Raw genomic sequence first — 20,733 nt, 5'->3', positions numbered from 1 at the left:
GTCAAGAAACACAATAACTCTACTTCATCTGCCATACGGACTATCAGGTCTGAAAGCGGAACTTTACATTCTTATGATCCCCCCCCCCCCCCACCCCCATCCCCGGAAACTTCCGATCCCATCAAAGTAAAATATCTGAAAGAAACCCTTGTCCCCATACACCCTCCAGCTACCAACTACCCCCCCCTGACTTACCCCGTGAAGAGTATGGCGTGGTCGTATGGCGTGACGACAATCCCGCTCTTGCCCAGGACGAACTCGCTGAAGGCGGCCAGGACCTTGTTGGCGTCCACCTGGTCCCACGGTACCTTGGCCACACGGAAAGTCTCGGTGAAGCTGGAGGCCGCGGCGGTCTGTGGACCACGAGAAAGTTGTTAGATGTGTGTTTGTTAACTACGTTAGTGGAATCTTGTAATAGATGGGTGGGTTAGGTTTTTAGTAGTTTTGTGTATTGCGATTTCAGGTTTAAAGTTGGGTTAGAAATTAGGTCTAGATTTATGTCAGGACTTGGATTAGGGTAAAGGTAAGTGTTGACATTAGCAAGGTATATTTTATTAAAGTTTACCAGTAACTTAAATGGGACGGTGTGGTTGAATTGCAGAGTGTTTGACTACTAGCCCAAAGGTGTTGAGTTCGGGTCGCGGTTTGGACTTGTGATTGTAAGATGTCCCTGAATCCACCTACCTCTGATGGGTACCTGACATACGTTGGTGAAAATAAAGGCGGCTGGGCCACACCATTCCTTCATATGCAGAGGTCAAGAAACATATGAACTGTACTTCATCTGCCCAAAGATGGCTAGATCTAAAGAGGAACTTTATTTACCAGTTACTTACCTTACACATTTCAACACTAACAGTATGTTTTACCCAAACCTTAACCAAAGTTGAACCCTAGCTATTAACCAAACCCTCTAAACCGGTATTACACCACCTGACAGCTTAACAGACTTGTTAAAGGAAGAGTCCATTGTTGGACAATGGTATGAAACATCCACAGATAATCGGATCAATGTTATTTTAAGATTTTATTTTTAAAAAAAGAGTTACCTCAGTTATAAGAATCTTGTTCAGTCTGACACGTAGTCTGTAGCTGGCTGATGTGATGCCTTGGTAGCGTAGGTCAACCTGTTGATAAGTTAAGATTAACTTTTAGTATTAATCAGTTTGTTGATAAACAAGTTAAGATTAACTTTTAGTATTAATCAGTTTGTTGATAAACAAGTTAAGATTAACTTTTAGTATTAATCAGTTTGTTGATAAACAAGTTAAGATTAACTTTTAGTATTAATCAGTTTGTTGATAAACAAGTTAAGATTAACTTTTAGTATTAATCAATTTGTTGATAAACAAGTTAAGATTAACTTTTAGTATTAATCAATTTGTTTATAAACAAGTTAAGATTAACTTTTAGTATTAATCAATTTGTTGATAAACAAGTAGGATCAACTTTTAGTATTAATCAATTAGTTGATAAACAAGTAGGATCAACTTTTACTACAAATCAATTAGTTGATAAACAAGTTAAGATCAACTTTTAGTATAAATTAATTTGTTCATAAAAAGGTAAGATCAACTTTCATTACAAATCAACCCATAAAGAAGATCAACTTTCACTTCAGAACAACCAGTTGTTACACTTTCACGTCAATACAAAATGCCAACAGCTGTATCTCTACACAAACCAGATACATATTAAAATAGTAACGCCCGGGCTGGTACCCCACCCCCTTTCCCTGCACCACCCTAGCAGCGCCACTCATATTAAATACTAAATTCACATAGAAATAAACAGGTATCTAAAGGTAAACGCTATAAAACATTTATGACATGTAATTTGATGTTGACTTTGTAAACAGCAGCACGTTGCGAAGTAGTTTAATAGCCAATAACTTCCTTACTAAACTAGGCAATAAAAATCTGTTGACTGTTTTATTTCTGTTGGCTACAGCCTTAGGCTCTATCGCTCGATCACTGTGTTTCCTTCAGGCTTTTTTCTTCGGGGAGGGCGGGGGGGGGGGCTTGAAACTTTCGGGGAAGGGGGCTTGAAACTTTCTGGGAGGGGGGACTAAGCTTTTCGGGGGAGAAGGGGAAGTGGCGGACACGGTAGACGTGCTTTGGTGCCCACCTCCTCCCCCCCCCTCCCCCCGGAAGAGATGCCTGAAAGAAACTCTGCTCGACCACCCAATGATAATTTACTCCAAAAGTGTGGTCTAGTAAAAGCGCTAACATCGCCATAGTTCCTTTATCCTCCCTCACACCAACTCATCATACCCCATTCCCCACCCACCTTACCCCATTCCTCACCCTACTTACCCCATCCCCCACCCCACTTATCAGAATCCCCAACCACCTTACCATATTCCCCACCCCACATTTCCCAACCACCTTACCCCATTCCACAATCAACTGTCTTCATTTCTCACCCATCTTACCCCATTCTCCACCCCACTTACACCATTCCCCACCCATCTTACCCCAATATTACCCCACCCACCCCACACCCCCTTTACCCAAACACCCCCACCCTGACTTACCCCACTGAACACAAAAGCATAATACTGTTGAAGTGTCTTCAAGGCCTCTAGCTTATTGTTGTTGGCGCTGGTCAAGAATCGTCGGTAAGCACCGTAATCGATACACGCTGTGACATCAATACTGTAGGTTGGAACAGTTTGACGCCGACGACGTATCAAAGGAGATGATGACGGGGATGATGATGCTGATGATGTAGATAATGGTGGTAGTGGGTCTGATGTGGTGGACTCGGCTACTATTGGCATGAAGCGAATCTGACTTGGAACCTCAATTGGCGTTTCTTTCTTGGTCAGTAATATTTTTATCTCAGGAGCTGTGGAGAATGTGATTACATTTTCAAATCTCGGCACAGAATGTATTAATATAGACATTGTATGTGCCAAATTATTTAGCAAAGACGTTTTTTTAATAAACAAAAAAAGACCTTTGAAAAAGAAATCCAGAAACAGATTTGTAAACCTATAATACAGGATACATTAATTAAAGATCAGTTAGTTATTTTTGTCGAAACTTTCACAGGGTTAGGTACGCAAAAGAGCTGAGTTGACTCAATAGCGTCCTATCTATTAATGTCAGGTACTAGCTTCAGCTAGGTTGGCTTAGTTGTATCAAACTTAAGCCATTCAATTTAGCTAGGTTTACTCAATAGTAGCCTACATATTAATGTTAGGTACTGAATTATGCTGGGTTGGCTCAGTCATGCAAGAGCTGCTAAGAGTTTCATTTGAACCTGTAGCTATTGTTAGAGCTTGCTCTGCCGACCTAACACACCACCACCCCACCACCATACCACACAACCACCTCCACCACGCCACACCATCCACAACCACCGCAACATTTCCACAACCACCCCACCACACCACAACCACCCTACCACACCACCACAACCACCCCACCACACCATCCACAGCCACCGCAACATTTCCACAACCAACCCACCACACCACAACCACCACACCACACCACAACCACCCTACCATACCACCACAACTACCCCACCACAACCACCGCAACATTTAGACAACCACCCCACCACATCACAACCACCCTACCACACCACCACAACCACCCCACCACACCATCCACAGCCACCGCAACATTTCCACAACCACCCCACCACACCACAACCACCCTACCACACCACAACCACCCTACCACACCACCACAACTACCCCACCACAACCACCGCAACATTTCCACAACCACCCCACCACACCACAACCACCCTACCATACCACCACAACCACCCCACCACACCATCCACAACTACCCCACCACAACCACCGCAACATTTCCACAACCACCACACCACAACCACCCCACCACACCACAACCACCCCACCACACCATCCACAACCACCGCAACATTTCCACAACCACCCCACCACACCACAACCGCCCTACCACACCACCACAACTACCCCACCACAACCACCGCAACATTTCCACAACCACCCCACCACACCACAACCGCCCTACCACACCACCACAACTACCCCACCACAACCACCGCAACACTTCCACAACCACCCCACCACACCACACCACAACCACCCTACCACACCACCACAACCACCTCACCACACCATCCACAACCACCGCAACATTTCCACAACCACCCTACCACACCACAACCACCCTACCACACCACCACAACTACCTCACCACAACCACCGCAACATTTAGACAACCACCCCACCACACCATCCACAACCACCGCAACATTTCCACAACCACCCCTCCACACCACAACCACCCTACCACACCACCACAACCACCCTACCATACCACAACCACCCCACCACACCACAACCACCCTACCACACTACCACAACCACCCTACCACACCACAACCACCCTACCACACCACCACAACCACCCTACCACACTACCACAACCACCCTACCACACCACCGTGCCACCACACTCACCACACAACCACCCCGCCACACCATCCACAACCACCGCAACATTTCCACAACCACCCCACCACACCACAACCACCCCACCACACCACAACCACCCCTCCACACCACAACCACCCCACCACACCACCATGCCACCACACCCACCCTACCACAACAGCCGAGACAGCCCAACAGCCGCTGTACTTACGTGGGACCACATAGTCATTGAAGACAGCCGGGGTGGGCTGTGGGACCAGCGTGTACAGTTCACCCTGCGATGACGTGGCTGTGACGTCACGCCTCACCCTCTCCTCCTGTTTGATGGTGTACTTTGTGGTCTGTATACGGACCTCTCCCTCCTGGGAAAAAAAATTATAAGACAATTTGCACTTTCAGACGGGACTCTGTGCAAAGGAAGTAGAGTTTACGTATTTTTTTTAATGAGCTCGGTAGAGATCTTTACTCTCCGCTGCTAGTGCTGGGTACCTTTTATGAGCTGAATGAGCTCCGCGGCGTCCTACGAATGAAAAAATAAATTTTCAACCGTTCTGGTTATTATTGTGTGCTCTACTAAAAGACCGCGCTGTCCAGTTCTCTTTGATGGGCACAATTATAAATAGCAAAAGGTTTTCAAAATGTATTGGTAACTTTAACTGCTGTGTCGGTTTTTAAAAAGTAGTGGGATGGGTGGGGGGGGGGTGTTACGGGTCAGTTGTAGGTTAGATAGAAATAGGTTAGAATAATCTAGAAATAGGGGCGAGTGCGTGTGTGAGTTGAGTTTAGCCTAGAGTATTTTTACCCCGGTGTGTTTATGTATTGTTATCCCAAGGTCGAATGCGGTATAAAATTTGGAGGGAATGGTTGTAAGGGGTTAGTTGGTAGTGGTTAGGGCGAGGGCTACTCTGTTATATGAAGAACTGAGTCTAAATAAAAGTATTGAAGATAACCACGAATCGTTTCCTGAGTTGAACCTAACCCGGACGCAACAGGGGACACTAAAATACAAATGCTTTAATTGTTTATTGATATATTATATTTTTTTTTTTAAATTGGTAATACTTAATCAGTATAAATCAAATAAATATTCAGATCATAAGATTCAACAAGTAAGCGACTTCTCTTGTTTTAATCACGTAGCTTATCGCCCATCTTATCCGTGGTTGACAGAATGACCTCCCTTAGAAAAACAACCCCTGCGGCCACACATGTCTATTTGTCGTTTAAACGTTCACACCCTCGTCATTTGTTTACCAACAAGGAAGGGAAACAACCCCCAAACACCTAGCAATAAATTATCTTGACAGATTGTGTTTTGATTAGTTTTTTTAATATTTTGTTTAAATTAGCATTTAAATATTTGGCCGCGATCCAAATATTTGTTGCGGATCTATAATCATCAACATCTAAACTTTAAACAAATATTTTCGATCAAGTAGATTACCGTTTTCAAATTGATTGTACGATTAGGTTTACTAGACCTTGTTACATTTTATAGTTGGAAATGCAGGCTTGTATACAGGAGTGTTTTGATTTAAAGTATGCAAATCAGTATCTCTAGAGAAGGAATTTAACAATTCTATTCTAAAATTTTAAATGTGGTTTTAATTTAGAAGATCATTCAGTTGGGTCATATTTTTTTTCTCTATATAATAGGAGCTCCGAAATTAAGAACAGGACGTCGAATAAGAGCGGAGTTATGCGATAGGTTAATAATATGCAACATTATTTCATAATAAGGGAAATAACTACAGTCACTTATATATGGGAGAGACATATCATAACTGGGTAAAACATTTTTAGCGGTAAGACTGTACGACCAGAGAAATAGACACTACATTGTACGCCCATATCAAATGTGTTTTTACCAGTGTCAGATTGGCTGTCTCCTCTGTTAGGCTGTTCGTTCTTGTTATTTGTATGACAGCTTCGTTGGCTAAGTCCTGGTAGTAGCCTATGTGCTGTAGGTTATAAAAAAAACCATTTAAATATAAATAAAAGATAATAATAATGATTACAATGTTGATAACAATAATGATGATTTCAAGGTTTTGTTTAGATGTGTTTATCAACAGTGCTATGTTTACCAAATTATACATCATTAGTACTTTAAAATTTAAATCAATACTATTACTATACATTTTTTTTAAATTACAACACGATAGTATGATTGTCTTTTCATAAGTAGTATAGAGCTGATATGGGATGGAGTGACCTAGAGGTAGAGCGGTAAACTGCAAACCCAGCTCTGATGGGTACCTAACTCACATTAGGGAAAGTATTTGCGGCTAGGCATAGTGCTGACTACATTATCCCTGCTGATGCTGAGGTCAGTGTTTCTTCCAGACTTTTTTCTCCGGGGGGAGGAGGGCACTTGAAATTTTCGGGGGGGGGGGGGCGGTAGACTTTCTACGGGGGGGGGGGGGCGGACACTGTTAAAAGTATATATTTTCTATATAAATTTCATTTCACTCGGGGGGGCGGTGGACTTTCTTCGGGAGGGAAGAGATGCCTGGAAGAAACATTAAATCTTCTTCATCTGCCCAATGGATCGTTAGGTCTAAAGAGGAATCTTTATGTTTTACTTTAAAGAGCTGATAAAAGTTGGTCTACAAAGGTTTTGGAAGTCTTTATGCTCAATTTGCCCCTCCCTCCTATACAAAAGTCGTTAATGGTTAACATCAACGGTATCGACTACAACTTCTGGGGATTTAAATTTAATAAAAGGCCAACTTTCTAAAGCCGTGGATTAACGTTAAAGTTAAGGGCTTATCCGTGTAGCCCAAAAGCACAAGGCTAGCCAATCATATTCCTGAGCTAAAGCTTAGATTAAGCGTTAGGATCAAGACAGCCGGTAAGTGTAGGTGTCTAACAGTACGTGCACAGAAGTTTTTGTTAAGTTGGGATCTGTTCTTTTGTGTTTCGAATTGTAAATATATCCTTTCACTAAACTTGATATCTCAAAAAAAAAGTAAGGGGAAAGTACATTGGATTTCTGAGTCTTGATATAAAAAATGTATTTATGAACAACTTAATTTTATAATATTGTAGTATGGGAGGAGTGATATTAAAAGAAGCCTTATTTTGAGTTAATTGTGAGCTTATTTTGACCAATAATAAATGGGTATAAACAAATTGTGCTCAGCTATGTAGGTGTTCAGAAAGGATGTATGTGTAATGGTTGAGTCAGAAAGGATGTATATGTAATGGTTGAGTTAGCAAGAATGTATGTGTAATGGTTGAGTTAGCAAGAATGTATGTATAATGGTTGATGTTCTTACCTGTCTGTTCCCTAGATGCTCCTTCCTACTGACCAGCTGACCGCTGGAGTCCGTGCTAATGGTGTAGATGGGGATGCTGCAGTTGATGTGTTTGACGCGCCGCAGGTGGAAGGTCGTGGACGTGTTGGCGTCGGTTGTCACGGTGACGTTGACGAAATCTGGCAGCGGGTGGTTGGTCGAGTTGTGGCTGACCTTCACGTGGGCTAAACAAGAGACGAAGGGGGAAGGAGGTTATTTAACGTCATTTCTTCGGGCATTTTCTCTGGGGGATTTCTAATTGTTGAGTATTTGTTGTTTTGTTTTGTACTTATGTATCTTTCGATATTAGGGCATTAGTCTGTGCTCCTTTATTATTATATTTTTTGCCATTTTTATGTAATTTTTTTTAGATACAAAATTTTCTTACAAATTTCAAATTTATTCAAACAACGGTTACAATTGTAGGTACAAAGGCCTTTTTTCACATTGGCCGTTTAAACAAATAAAACAATTCAATAACACATAGCAGTAACATAGCACTAAAAATGCTATTTGCAGCACTTAAAAATAACTTGTCTAATTTATTCAGGATCTAAATGGAACTTCTTGTGTCTCTCGAGTAAGAAACAACTAAGTCAAAATGTCAATAAATAACATCGCAGGAAGAAAATTCATTCAGTGTTTTGTTTTTCTAATCAAAAACTTCAAATAAAATGTTTCGCGTTTATAGCGCAGCGAGTCAAATATCCACAAAAATATTTTTTTAAATGCATCTATGGCTGCGGTCGATGTAAATATTTAAAGTGAATGGTACAAAATACCCTTGAACCAAGAGTCTATGTTTATTTAACGTGTTATATAAATACACGCAGAAGAAGATCAGTAGTACCTATAAGATCCTTATAAAAATGCGCTCAGTAAACAGATGGGGTTAAGTTTAATCGCACTTACACTACAAAGAGGGGTTAAATTTTAAGCAGGCCTACCAGTTTCTTTGTTTCAAATCTAAATAGACCTTTATTTAAAAAATACGTGTGTAATGAACCTATGTTTTGTTCTTTGGTATTTTAATTCTAAGTCTCTTTGGGATTTTGTAGCTTAATTCCTTTTTTACTTTCTCGTATATACGTAGTATAGAGAAAGTATTGTAATCGTGCAAAAAAAAAAAAAATCGAGATTTTTACAAATCTCGACGTTTTACACCTCACTGATACGGAAAAACATAATTTTGCAATCTTGTCCGTATGTCTGTGTGTGTGTGTGTCTGTGTGTGTGTCTGTCCGTGTGTAAACACGATAACTTGAGTACCGTTACAGCTAGGTTGATGAAATTTCATATATAAGTATTTTATCAAAATCGTAGATCCGTATCAACTTTTGAGCGATTTCCGATAACCGGAAGTGGTACTTTTCCTACTTTGAATTTTTCAAAAGCCTATAACTTGAGTACTATTTCAGATAGATAAATGAAATTTCACATGTAAGTAAAAGATCTAATTCTTTACCTTCTGTTAAATTTTGAGTAATTTCCGTTGACTGGAAGTAGTAATTTACGCTACTTCCGATTTCTCAAAGACTAATGTAAATTTTTAAAGTACTAATAATATTTCGCACTATTATACGCGTTTTTATTCGGCGTTTGCTTGGTGCGCAATGTTTTTTTTATGAGATTCTATTCTATTTTTAAAAGTTTAAGTATTTAAAATGGATTAAAAATCATAACTATATCCCCAGTTACCATCCCCTGTTGTTTTATATAAGAATATTCGAGAAAGTTTAGGGGAGATCACTACCGGTTTATTTAAGTCGTCTTTTTTCCTGGAGTTAAAACTTTTTTTGGGTGTGTTCCCAATGCATACCGCAGTATAAAAATAAATTACTCAAGACATGTCTAATGTGGTATTTGCATAGGTTGTACACCAAATATCTTGATAGATTCCATCAAAAGAGTATTTGCAAGTATGCTAAAATGTAATTGCTACAAGTGTGTTTGTAGGTTTGACAATGCTGTATCGAAGAAAAATGGCAATACCGTTAACATGACCCACGACCTAACACTAACCATGAACCTGAAAATGACCTAAAGCTTGACCATAACACTGGACCTGCGCCGAACTCGAACCCTGCTCACAGCATGTCCTCCTACAAGGAAATTAGCCTATCCTTTCTACTAGGACATAGGTTTGAAGTCCAAACTAAGACTTAGACCTGTGGTCCCACTAGGTAGAGACCTGCCGTCCCACTAGGACATAGTCCTGCCGTCCTACTAGGACATGTTTCTCGTCCTACTGGGACATAGAACTGTGATCCTACTAGGACATAGTCATGTTGTCCTACAAGGTAGAGACCTGCCGTCCTATAGGACATAGACCTGTAGTCCTACTAAGACATGTTTCTCGTCCTACTAGGACATAGTCATGTTGTCCTACTAGGACATAGTCCTATTTTCCTACTATGACATAGACCTACCGTTCTATATGACATAGAACTGTGGTCCTATAAGAAAATACATCTGGTCCTACTAGGACATAGTCCTGCCGTCCTACTAGGACATAGTCCTACCGTCCTACTACGACATAGTCCTACTAGGACATAGTCCTACCGTCCTACTAGGACATAGTCCTACTAGGACATAGTCCTACCGTCCTACTAGGACATAGTCCTACCGTCCTACTAGGACATAGTCCTGTTGTCCTACTAGGACAGAGTCCTATGGGCCTTACATGCAACTCAATCTTGAACGACTATAAACGGCAGACTCCTAATTTTGGTAGATCACTTTGTAAATAACAAAGATACCATTTCGCACTTCACGCTCATTAGGGCGGGTGAAGTAGAGTTCACATGTTCCCGTGACCGCGGCATATAAATGGGTTAGTGTGGTCAGCTCGATGCCCACCGTGGGTCAGGTACCCATTTTAACTGAGTGGGCTCAACGACGTCCAGAGGACTGAATCAAGCAAAGATTATTCACTAATCTCATGGTATCCGATCTCCACTTCCAACGTTCGAATGTCGCAATACGAAGACAACAACAAGTTTATATCTAACAACTGAGATTTGATCCAACTGTAAACAAAACAAGACACATAGTACTCACCATTCATGCATGACGTCGTCTTCACGTGAACGATGCTCGCTAGAATCAAACTGATCCAAAATCTGTAAAACTGTCTATGCACTAAAGACATTATTACACAGTTGGGTTACTTCTCTTGATCGAATAAAAAAATTGTTCACAACAAAGAGAGTTCTGGTCCTTGTCTGATATGTAAAGATTGTTATCTCCCTTTCCGATGCCATGAACAGAGGAAAATTTTCATTGCAGTTTGGTTCGCTTTACTTCTGCAAATAAAAGAAATAAACACTTTGTTATTCACGTGTCTAAGATAGAGTTCAATCGTCAGGGGCGTCAACTTTCGAGGTCAAGTAGGGGGTCACCCATCTTAAACAAAAATGTAGACACATTATTATCAAAGTATAATTATTATTCACATAAATATTAAATGAAAACTAAACCGAGTTGTTGGATAGAAAATGTTATGTTAACCCTCTAGTGATAGAAAATGGTTTATTAACCCCTAGCTTGTAATCCCAGTAACTCTGTCTGAATTAACTTGAATTAACTCCCCTGCAGGGGGGGGGGGGAATCCACCAGACACCAAATGTCACTGGCCTATATACGACAGTCACGCTTCATTGCTTGCCAGTTACACAACCTACCCTCCAGCGGAAGGAATTCATTACCTACCTATACGGGAGGAAATAACAGACGGATGTTAATTTTTTTTTTTTTTTAAAGCGCTAGCACAAAGAACAGAAATTTAATCTACACCGAAGGTTTTTTGTTACCCATAATGCACCAGCCGGTGATTTTCTAAACTAAAATGGTACACAAGGGGCCGTGTGTTAGCCGGTCAAGTCTAAAAATCACTGATGCGTGACGGGGTTGACACGCCCACCAACCGCGTGTGTACTCGGGTATTTTGTTATGTACATGACGTTATCACCACACACCATCGTACAAAACTTGCGAGGTTTGGAGTGTGTTCACTACGATGGTTTTCAAATGGTGTGAATTCAAATCCAGCCCAATTCTATTAAAACTATATTCTAGATAATCAAACGCTTTCCGATAACAATACAAGAATATTTCCACACCCTCTCGTTCACTTCATAGAATAGACTATCTAGTTGATTTTTGTATAAAAAAAAATGTAAAGAAAAAAATTGTATTTTCCATTTTCCTTCATCGCTTAATAATGTTTTATTATTATTATTTTGTTGCTATACCGGTTGTGTTTCTGATTAATTTAATAGTATAAGTAGTGTTGCGTCTTTATCTACTAATATAGATGGATACAATATATATATATATATATATATATATATATATATATATATATATATATATATATATATATATATATATATATATACAATAGGCATATGTACATATATATACATATATATTATACATTATATACATATACATATAGGCCTATATACATATATATATACAGATATATTATACATTATATACATATACATATAGGCCTATATACATATATATATACAGATATATTATACATTATATACATATACATATAGGCCTATATACATATATATATATACAGATATATTATACATTTTATATATATATATATATATATATATATATATATATATATATATATATATAATATATATAGCCTATATATATGAACTATATAAATAAATAGTCTATATTATACAGATTTGTCAAAATTTACGTTTAAGTTTATTTTGTTCTATTGAAAGAAATGTAACAAGTAAATTAATATTATTAAGTTTATCAAAGTCTTATAATATAGGCCTACAAACTTCAAACACTGTTTAATAAATGTAATTATTTCACCTACATGTTAAGACAGCTTGTTATTAAAACTTTATGAAAACTTATAAAAAACTTTAACTCCCAACTGAAAAATGTAAATATATCCGTTAGTTTTCAGAGGCAGTGATAATTCCGTAAGCTAGTTGTGATTTATATTTATATGGATCCACTGGCGGATTTTAAAAACCCACGTGACTATTATAAAAATAAGAGGCCTAGGAAATCCTTTCACTGTTGGTTCGTGACCTACTTAGCCTAAAAATAAACAATGAGATCACTCGCGTTACTCATATAGATCTAAAAACGTATTTTAATATATATGGATGTTTATTTTGTTTTCTTACCTGAATTAAGTTCATGTGTTCTGGTATTTATCGTGCCTTTAAAAGGTAAACGTATCGTTACAACAAATTTACTTAAAACAAGCGAGGGCGATAGGTTTTCTAAAATTCGTTAAAACGTTTTTTTTTTAGTATGAATTGCTGTTTACAGATTGATTTGTTTGGTAGTAAATGTATATAGATAGATATTATAGATTTTATAGGTTTTTTAAAAGACTGAAACTTTCATGAAAAAGAATAGTTTTCTTTTCTGAGAAAATTTTTGAAAACATTTTTTTTAGTAACCCAAGTTTTACTTCCCTCCCCTTTTTTAAAATAAAATGACCAGTTGACTCTAGTCAAAGACTCGTTTAGTGACTGATCTTTAGAGGGAAAATGACGCTAAATCAACCAAACCAAGAGCTGTAATAAATTTTACGAAACGTAATCATGCGAGCTCTCGTTACTTTAATGGCGAAACTATAATAGGAGTAAATGGAAACTTCTTGTCTTCAATGAAACATTCCTATCCCCCCCCCCCTCCTTCCATATCCAATCCACATTTTGAAAATATTTAAAAGCACATACAAGTCTATGTCAATAGGCCTATATATCTTTAAAAATATCTTTTAAAAAAAGAAATATCTGAAGGACTATATAACGGAATACAAAAATCTCTGACAAAATTTCACAAATTCAAGAAATATTTCAAGAAAATACATCCAGACACGCTATCTTTGACAAAATATATTGTAACAAATGAACGGTCATAATTCCTTATTTTATATACTACATTTTGGTCTTGGATTATCTAGGGTCTATAACTAAAGAGAAGTGGGCTTAATCTTTGCTTTCCACCTTAAGTTTCAACGTTTAAACATCAATATTTTAAAAACAATAATTAGTGCTGACCACATTATACTCTTGTATGCCGAGGTCATTGTAACAAATGAACTCTACTTCATCTGCCCCACGAATGTGAAAATCCCATGATAAACACTATTTCGAAATCAATCGTATTTCTTCTTTACATAATTCAACACCTTTTTTTTTCTCTATTTCCATATGTTTTTTTTAAAAATTCTTTAGATAATTATATCTACACTATAATGTTTTTATTTACATATTTAACGTGCATGTTTATCCAACCACCCTCCTCCTTACAAACACACATCCTAACACACGAATGTGCAAGCGTGTCGAGCATCTTGCCACGGCTGGCTATTGTATTGATTCACACCTTCTATCCTATTTGAATAAGACTTAACAACCAGGCAGGATGTGGTAGGTAAAGATAGAGGGGAGCAGGAACAAATACAACAGATGGTCAAACATGAAATGTGTATCCACTTTCTCGACAGATGGTCAAACATCAAATGTGTATTCACTTTCTCGACTGATGCTCAAACATGAAATGTGTATCCACTTTCTCGACAGATGCTCAAAAATGAAACGTTAACACTCAAATGTATCTATGTATATATATATATATATATATATATATATATATATATATATATATATATATACGGGGCAGAGTCAGAGTTTGTGTTTAAGCATTTAAAATATAGGGCCTATACAAAAAATCGTCACACGTACATGGTTATTATTACAAAGTTTCATTTAAAATGCAACACGATTTCCGGAATTATAATAAAGTAGCAAGTAGTTATTGCACGTGTGTATTGATTACGCCACAGGTGAATAGATCACTTGTCACGATTTTCAAAGTTTCTTTTCTTCAAAGACTCAAAACGTGTGTACTGCTATAGACCTTTCACAGCCAGCGCCACGCTATGCGTGTGTTTTCTAACGTCGCTATAAAGGCAAGTCTGGAGGACCACCGCCATACAGGCATGCTCAAATCTGGAGGACTGGAAGAAAGGTGGGGCTCTCTAGGTGCTTGCAGGGGACAGGTACATACAGGTGGCATTTAATGGACTCGATATAGGTCAAGTCTATTTCAACATTGCCGGTTATGGGTTAAGTCTATTTCATATTGCCGGGTATAGGTCAGATTTTTCAAACATTGCCGATTATATTCAAGTTTTCTAAAGATTTTCGGTTATAGGTCAGGTTTTCTTAACTTTTCCAGTAATAGGTCAATTTTTCTAAATTTTGCCGGGTTTTAGTCAAGTTTTCTAGTCGGTGCCAGAGACCAATTCAGCTGACCTGTTATAGACAAAGTTAGCTGACCTACACTTGCTATAGACCAAGTGACCTGTCCCTGCTATAGACCAAGTGACCTGCCCCTGCTACAGACCACCTCATATAACTGGTGCTGTGTTTCTCACCACTCCTGTGGTCACGCATGATTTACCAAGCCACCCGGTGAAAGGACGTATATAGACCAAAGATTCCACCAACTGTGACTAACATCGGGGTCCCATTAATGCGTGACTTTAAAACACAGACAAAAGTTTATTGGTGGTTACACGGTGTAAGATGTAATTAGTGTGGAATTTTTTAACTCCGGCATTCTGTAAACCGGTCATTAGTGACTTAAAGAATGACTTGTTTGAGGGATGACTTGTTAGAAAAATGACATGTTTGAAGAAAGACTTAATTGAACACTTGAAAGTCTTTATAGAATGACTTTTTGAAAAATGACTTTTTGAAGAATGACTGGTTCATCAATCTAGTAGTCCGTACACGGTTTAGTCACAGACGCGCTAGGTACTACTTTTTCCATAAGTTACATCTTGGCCAAAGCACAAACATAACAGGTGAAGTAGAGTTTCCAGGCGATCAAAAGCTTAAAGCGATCGCCTGCCTAGTGCGTTGCCTAACAGACTTATCGGATGAATGGACTCATTTATGGACTATTCTGTGAGCAATGTCTCATTAAGAACGGCAATCGATTCCTTTAAAAAGAAATCAACTTGGTATTCCGCCCCACCTCCCTTTGGTCAGAGTTGGACCAAATTTTCAGATGACTTGCTAGACCAAGATGCTATTAGACAACGTTAATTTTACGATACTGTACCTATTTAATAAACAAAAGGTAAAATATAAACTATCCTACAAAGATTACTAGAATTTCATTCATCTTTTCATTTAATACAGCTGTTATAGCTTTATGTTTTTAAATGGGACCTGCCAAGTTGCTGTTTTTTTCACGAATATAAATTTAACCGCAAGAAAACATATTTTTAATTTATAGAACTTTCAGGCTACATTATTGTCAACTTGATCTGGCAAGTTTTTGTTTTATTTTTTTCATGGCCGTAAGTTCAAATGTGGGGAAATATAGTTCTACTGACATAGTAAACTCATATATTTGTTTTTGAAAATATAATGTGTGTCATACTTGAAACATTGTAGAACAGATTGTATGTGAATTTTCGTGAAAGCTTTATTACGTTTTACTGGCTGAAAAATTAGACAAGCAATAGTTTTAAAAGATTTTATACAATGATTTTATATAGAATTTCAATATAGTATGATCAGAATGTTAAAAAAAAAACTTGAATACGAAAGTAAAGCATAAATGTTTTTGTTATCGAAAGGTTTCTTTATTATCGCAATTAGATGAACAATGTGATTTTAATAAAAATTGGTTACAACTATTTAATAATTCGAACTTTGCGAATACGCAAATGAAGTTAATGAAGATAATTGATTATTTTAAAGATGATGTGAATCAATTCTGTCGTTTGTCAACACATTCCCTTCGTCACGCAACACTTTCGTCACAAAATTATTTCGTTATACAATCTTTCTATCACACAATCATTTCGCCGGATACTCTAATCGTCACACATTCTTTTTTACACAATCACTTTGTTACACAATTATTTCGACACCAAATCATTTTGTCACACACTCCTTTCACCGCACAATCCATCTCACACAATCATTTCTTCACATTGTCATTAAATATACAATCTTTTTGCTCACATGATCGTGAGTCATTGAAGTGATTAGTCATATTAATTAACTGTCAGATTTTTACAGATTTTGACCTGCTTCCTAGTCCAGATCAAGGTCAGGACATATCGATACCTGAACAAAACATAACGAGCCTGGAACTAGAATCGATAAAAGAAAGTTGTGTTAAACAGTATCGATTGTAATTATTTGTTTAGTTCTATTTTGAACACACGGGAGGTTACTATGAGAAACTGCGGAAAACCTTCTAATGAAATAATGCGATAAACTTGACTGCCGGCTTTTGAACCTGCCCGTCTTTTTTTTCGATTCAAAATAGTTATTTCTTTTGGGCCTTGGTATTTTATAGAAGCCAATTTTATTATAGAAACTTTAAACGGGGTCATGTTGATGGGGTATCTTTTTGAAAATGACGTTTCGAGAGAGCAGTTTTGTCAAGGTTATTTAGATAGAGGTGATCATTTTGATCATCGTCATTATCATCGTCATTATCATTATCTCTCAATGCCCTTAGGAGCACAACACACTAACAAGCGAGCGTCATTTCGGTCGTTTTGAAAGGGAGTTGTTTTATCGGAAGCCATTTAGACAAGGCACATAACCAGATAGTCGATGACGCCCCATTCCATAATAAAACCACTTAGTATTTACACACAGGTTGCAGTGTGTGTCGGTAAAATAAAAACCACGAGTAAGCGACGAATAAATTTGCATAAATTACTTTATGTGCGTGTCGGAGATAGCTATCTCAATCGATAGAGAATAACATGTATTCAATGCTGTACATATGATGGGAATAGGAAAGATAAATTAATTAATACATGGTGTTTATAGAGACACACAACCACACACACACACACACATATATATATATATATATATATATATATATATATATATATATATATATATATATATATATATATATATATATTCATCAACCTAGCTGTAATGGTACTCAAGTTATCGTGTTTAAAGACATACAGACATACATACACATACACACATACACACACAGAGAGAGATACGGACAAAATAGCAAAACTATGCTTTTCCGACTCAGGTAGGTGTAAAACGTCGAGATTTGTAAAAATCTCGATTTCGATGTTTTGCTGGATTACAATACTTCCTCTATACTTCATATGCGAGAAAGTAAAAAAAAAACCAAACAATGGAACAAGTCTAATCCTGGGGAGGCGACAGTTATTTATATATTAAAATTTATGGACATTCTATTCGAGGAACGAGTTATTTATGTGTAAACTAGTCTGGGCTATGCCTTTGTTAATCAGTGAATAATAGAAAGTTTAGGGAAGTGGGAGGGGGGGGGGCGTACGAGCCCAACATTTTGTGACCCAGGCCGGTCTCAAGAATGTTATCTTAAGTCGCGTGTAAAGTTTCTTTTTGTCTAGGTTCTATAGGGACATCGTGTGTCGTATAGGTTCCAAGTATGTATGTGGTAAATACCTTTAATTAATAATATACATTTAGAATGACAACTTACATCTTTAAGCGAATATGACTAGAAATACTGTGGTAACACATTTCACGGTGAATTCACAAATAGCCTACATCCACGACAAGAACACATCAGGATCATTTGCGCTGATTTTAAAGTATCTGTAGATTATGCTAATCCGAAACGCTGGATGGATTAAACAGTGGATTACACTAATCCAGATCACGGGCTAAAGTTAGCCATAACCAAGCACACAATCAGCGCGTTAGAGGACCTTCGACACGCTTCATTGACCACACGTCAACTGTGGGCCCGCTCGTGAGATCTAGCATCCCGTGGTCCCACATTCTCTTCCTCGGCCCACATTTAGTTCCCATCGATTGGCTTCGATTTAAACCTATTGATTAGCACGAGTGGTGTTTAGATGATCTGTCACACTGGCACAGCATACGTTACACACCAACACACAACACAGGAAAACACTTTGTACCACCGGTACAAAGTAATCACATACAATGCACACCTATACACACCTACACGACACATCTGTATACACAGCACACTAGTGCAAGTGCACGCATACACAGTAAACGGGTACATGTACACAACTGCACACCACACTAGTACAAAGTACACACCAACACAGCACACTAGAACATTGTACACACCTCCACAGTATACTGCTACATGTACACAATTACACATCACACTTGTACAAGTACACACATACACAGCACACTAAAATATTTACACACCTTTACAGTAAACTGGTACAAGTACACACATTCCATGTCACATTAGGCACCTACACACCAACACAGTACACCGGCACAAGTACACATCTACACACACACACACACACACACACCGGTAAACGGCACACACCTACACAGTAAACACCAACACGGGATTAAGGAATTAGCGCGTTGATTAAACACGGCTAAGCTGAGACTAGTGACCTAATCCATCCCTTCTGTTTACCAACATTCCAGCCGTATCTTCTCTCCTATTCAATAATAAGGGGACAATGCAAGCTATAAAACACGAATTATAGATACTGGTTGCTCCTATTTATAGTACTTAATCATTTTTTTTTCTGTTCTATTCATCACACGCAATTTTGTTTCGCTACTGAACGTAGTTTGAGTTTTTTGTTATTTATTGAATTCTATGGAAATGTAAATCAAAAGGGTTGTTTAGATACATTTATTTTAGCTAAACATAATTTGAGATTTCATAAAAGTATTTAAATTTCGATGAAATGGATAGACATCATGTCAATTAGACCAATTGTTTCGTTATCAAAACATAGTATGTGTTTTTAAAATTACAATTGGATGGACGTAACCGGTAGTTCAACCCTAATCTGTCGGCCACTATCGGCGATTTTAAAAATATTTTTCCTTTAGATAAATCGAAAATATTCACATACACACAGTTAATTATAATAATCAGCAATCTCTTTTATCTGGTAAATTTACTTTCGTTTTGTTTTGATTTTGTAAAAAAAGAAGTAGAGGGAAGTCCAAAAAATTGAATAGCCTGTACAAAATTAATTTTAGAATAAATTAACAAGTGCTACGTTATCTTTTAAAACACATTATTTATAGATTAAAAAAAACGTCTAAAAAATAAAATCATAGTTGGTTTGATATGTCGTTATGGAAATACTTTACGCTTAATAGTAGCTTATCATGTCAAGATGTAAACAAACAAAACATCACAAAGTTCCAAACTCACGTTAGTGATATATCAAACTAGAACTCTCGTTAATGATATATAAAACTAGAACTCACGTTAATGATATATAAAACTAGAACTCACGTTAATGATATATAAAACTAGAACTCACGTTAATGATATATCAAACTAGAACTCACGTTAATGATATATAAAACTAGAACTCACGTTAATGATATATCAAACTAGAACTCACGTTTGTGATATCAAACCAGCTGACCACATGTGTTAAGATCCATGTGAGAAAAGCAGGTCAGCGTGAACCAGCACAGGTAACCAATTAAGCCCAGGCTCTCTACCTGTCCCACCGTCCACATCTACTTAGTGGTGGTGCAAATATTGACAGCTGTGGTCACATGTTTCCACGGTGTGGGACACCAGCGCTCCTCAACATCTGGATCATGGGGACATCAGCGGTCCTCAACATTTGGATCATGGGGACACCAGCGGTCCTCAACATTTGGATCATGGAGACATCAGCGGTCCTCAACATTTGGCTCAATGGGGACACCAGCGGTCCTCAACATTTGGATCATGGGGACACCAGCGGTCCTCAACATTTGGATCATGGGGACACCAGCGGTCCTCAACATTTGGATCATGGAGACATCAGCGGTCCTCAACATTTGGCTCAATGGGGACACCAGCGGTCCTCAACATTTGGATCATGGGGACACCAGCGGTCCTCAACATTTGGATCATGGAGACATCAGCGGTCCTCAACATTTGGATCATGGGGACACCAGC

General features: G+C 38.1%; 1 protein-coding gene across 5 annotated transcripts in view; it reads right to left on the bottom strand.

Annotated features, from left to right (window-relative positions):
• Positions 1-20,299, bottom strand: part of LOC131935861 (uncharacterized) — a 34,647-nt gene extending 14,348 nt beyond the window's left edge. Inside the window, exons 1-8 of one of the 5 annotated variants that reach the window (XM_059292576.1) lie at positions 20,183-20,299; positions 10,801-11,045; positions 7,723-7,925; positions 6,310-6,402; positions 4,653-4,803; positions 2,537-2,850; positions 1,050-1,127; positions 196-353 (exon numbers count right to left, since the gene is read on the bottom strand). In XM_059292576.1, coding sequence (XP_059148559.1) covers positions 196-353; positions 1,050-1,127; positions 2,537-2,850; positions 4,653-4,803; positions 6,310-6,402; positions 7,723-7,925; positions 10,801-10,891 — 1,088 coding nt within the window. In that variant the 5' untranslated portion in view covers positions 10,892-11,045; positions 20,183-20,299. Of the gene's footprint in view, positions 1-195; positions 354-1,049; positions 1,128-2,536; positions 2,851-4,652; positions 4,804-6,309; positions 6,403-7,722; positions 7,926-10,800; positions 11,046-11,279; positions 11,333-12,601; positions 12,693-18,291; positions 18,515-20,182 lie in introns of those variants that run through there. The other 4 variants (XM_059292577.1, XM_059292574.1, XM_059292575.1 and 1 more) reach the window with 4 other exon arrangements.
• Positions 20,300-20,733: the final 434 nt, after the last annotated feature.

Source organism: Physella acuta, unplaced genomic scaffold (assembly GCF_028476545.2).
Source record: "Physella acuta isolate Inbredline_101_S28 unplaced genomic scaffold, ASM2847654v3 ptg000161l, whole genome shotgun sequence".
Taxonomy (NCBI): Eukaryota; Metazoa; Mollusca; class Gastropoda; family Physidae; genus Physella; species Physella acuta.
The sequence above is the reverse complement of the archived record's forward strand: the minus strand, read 5'-3'. Positions and strand labels throughout refer to the sequence as shown.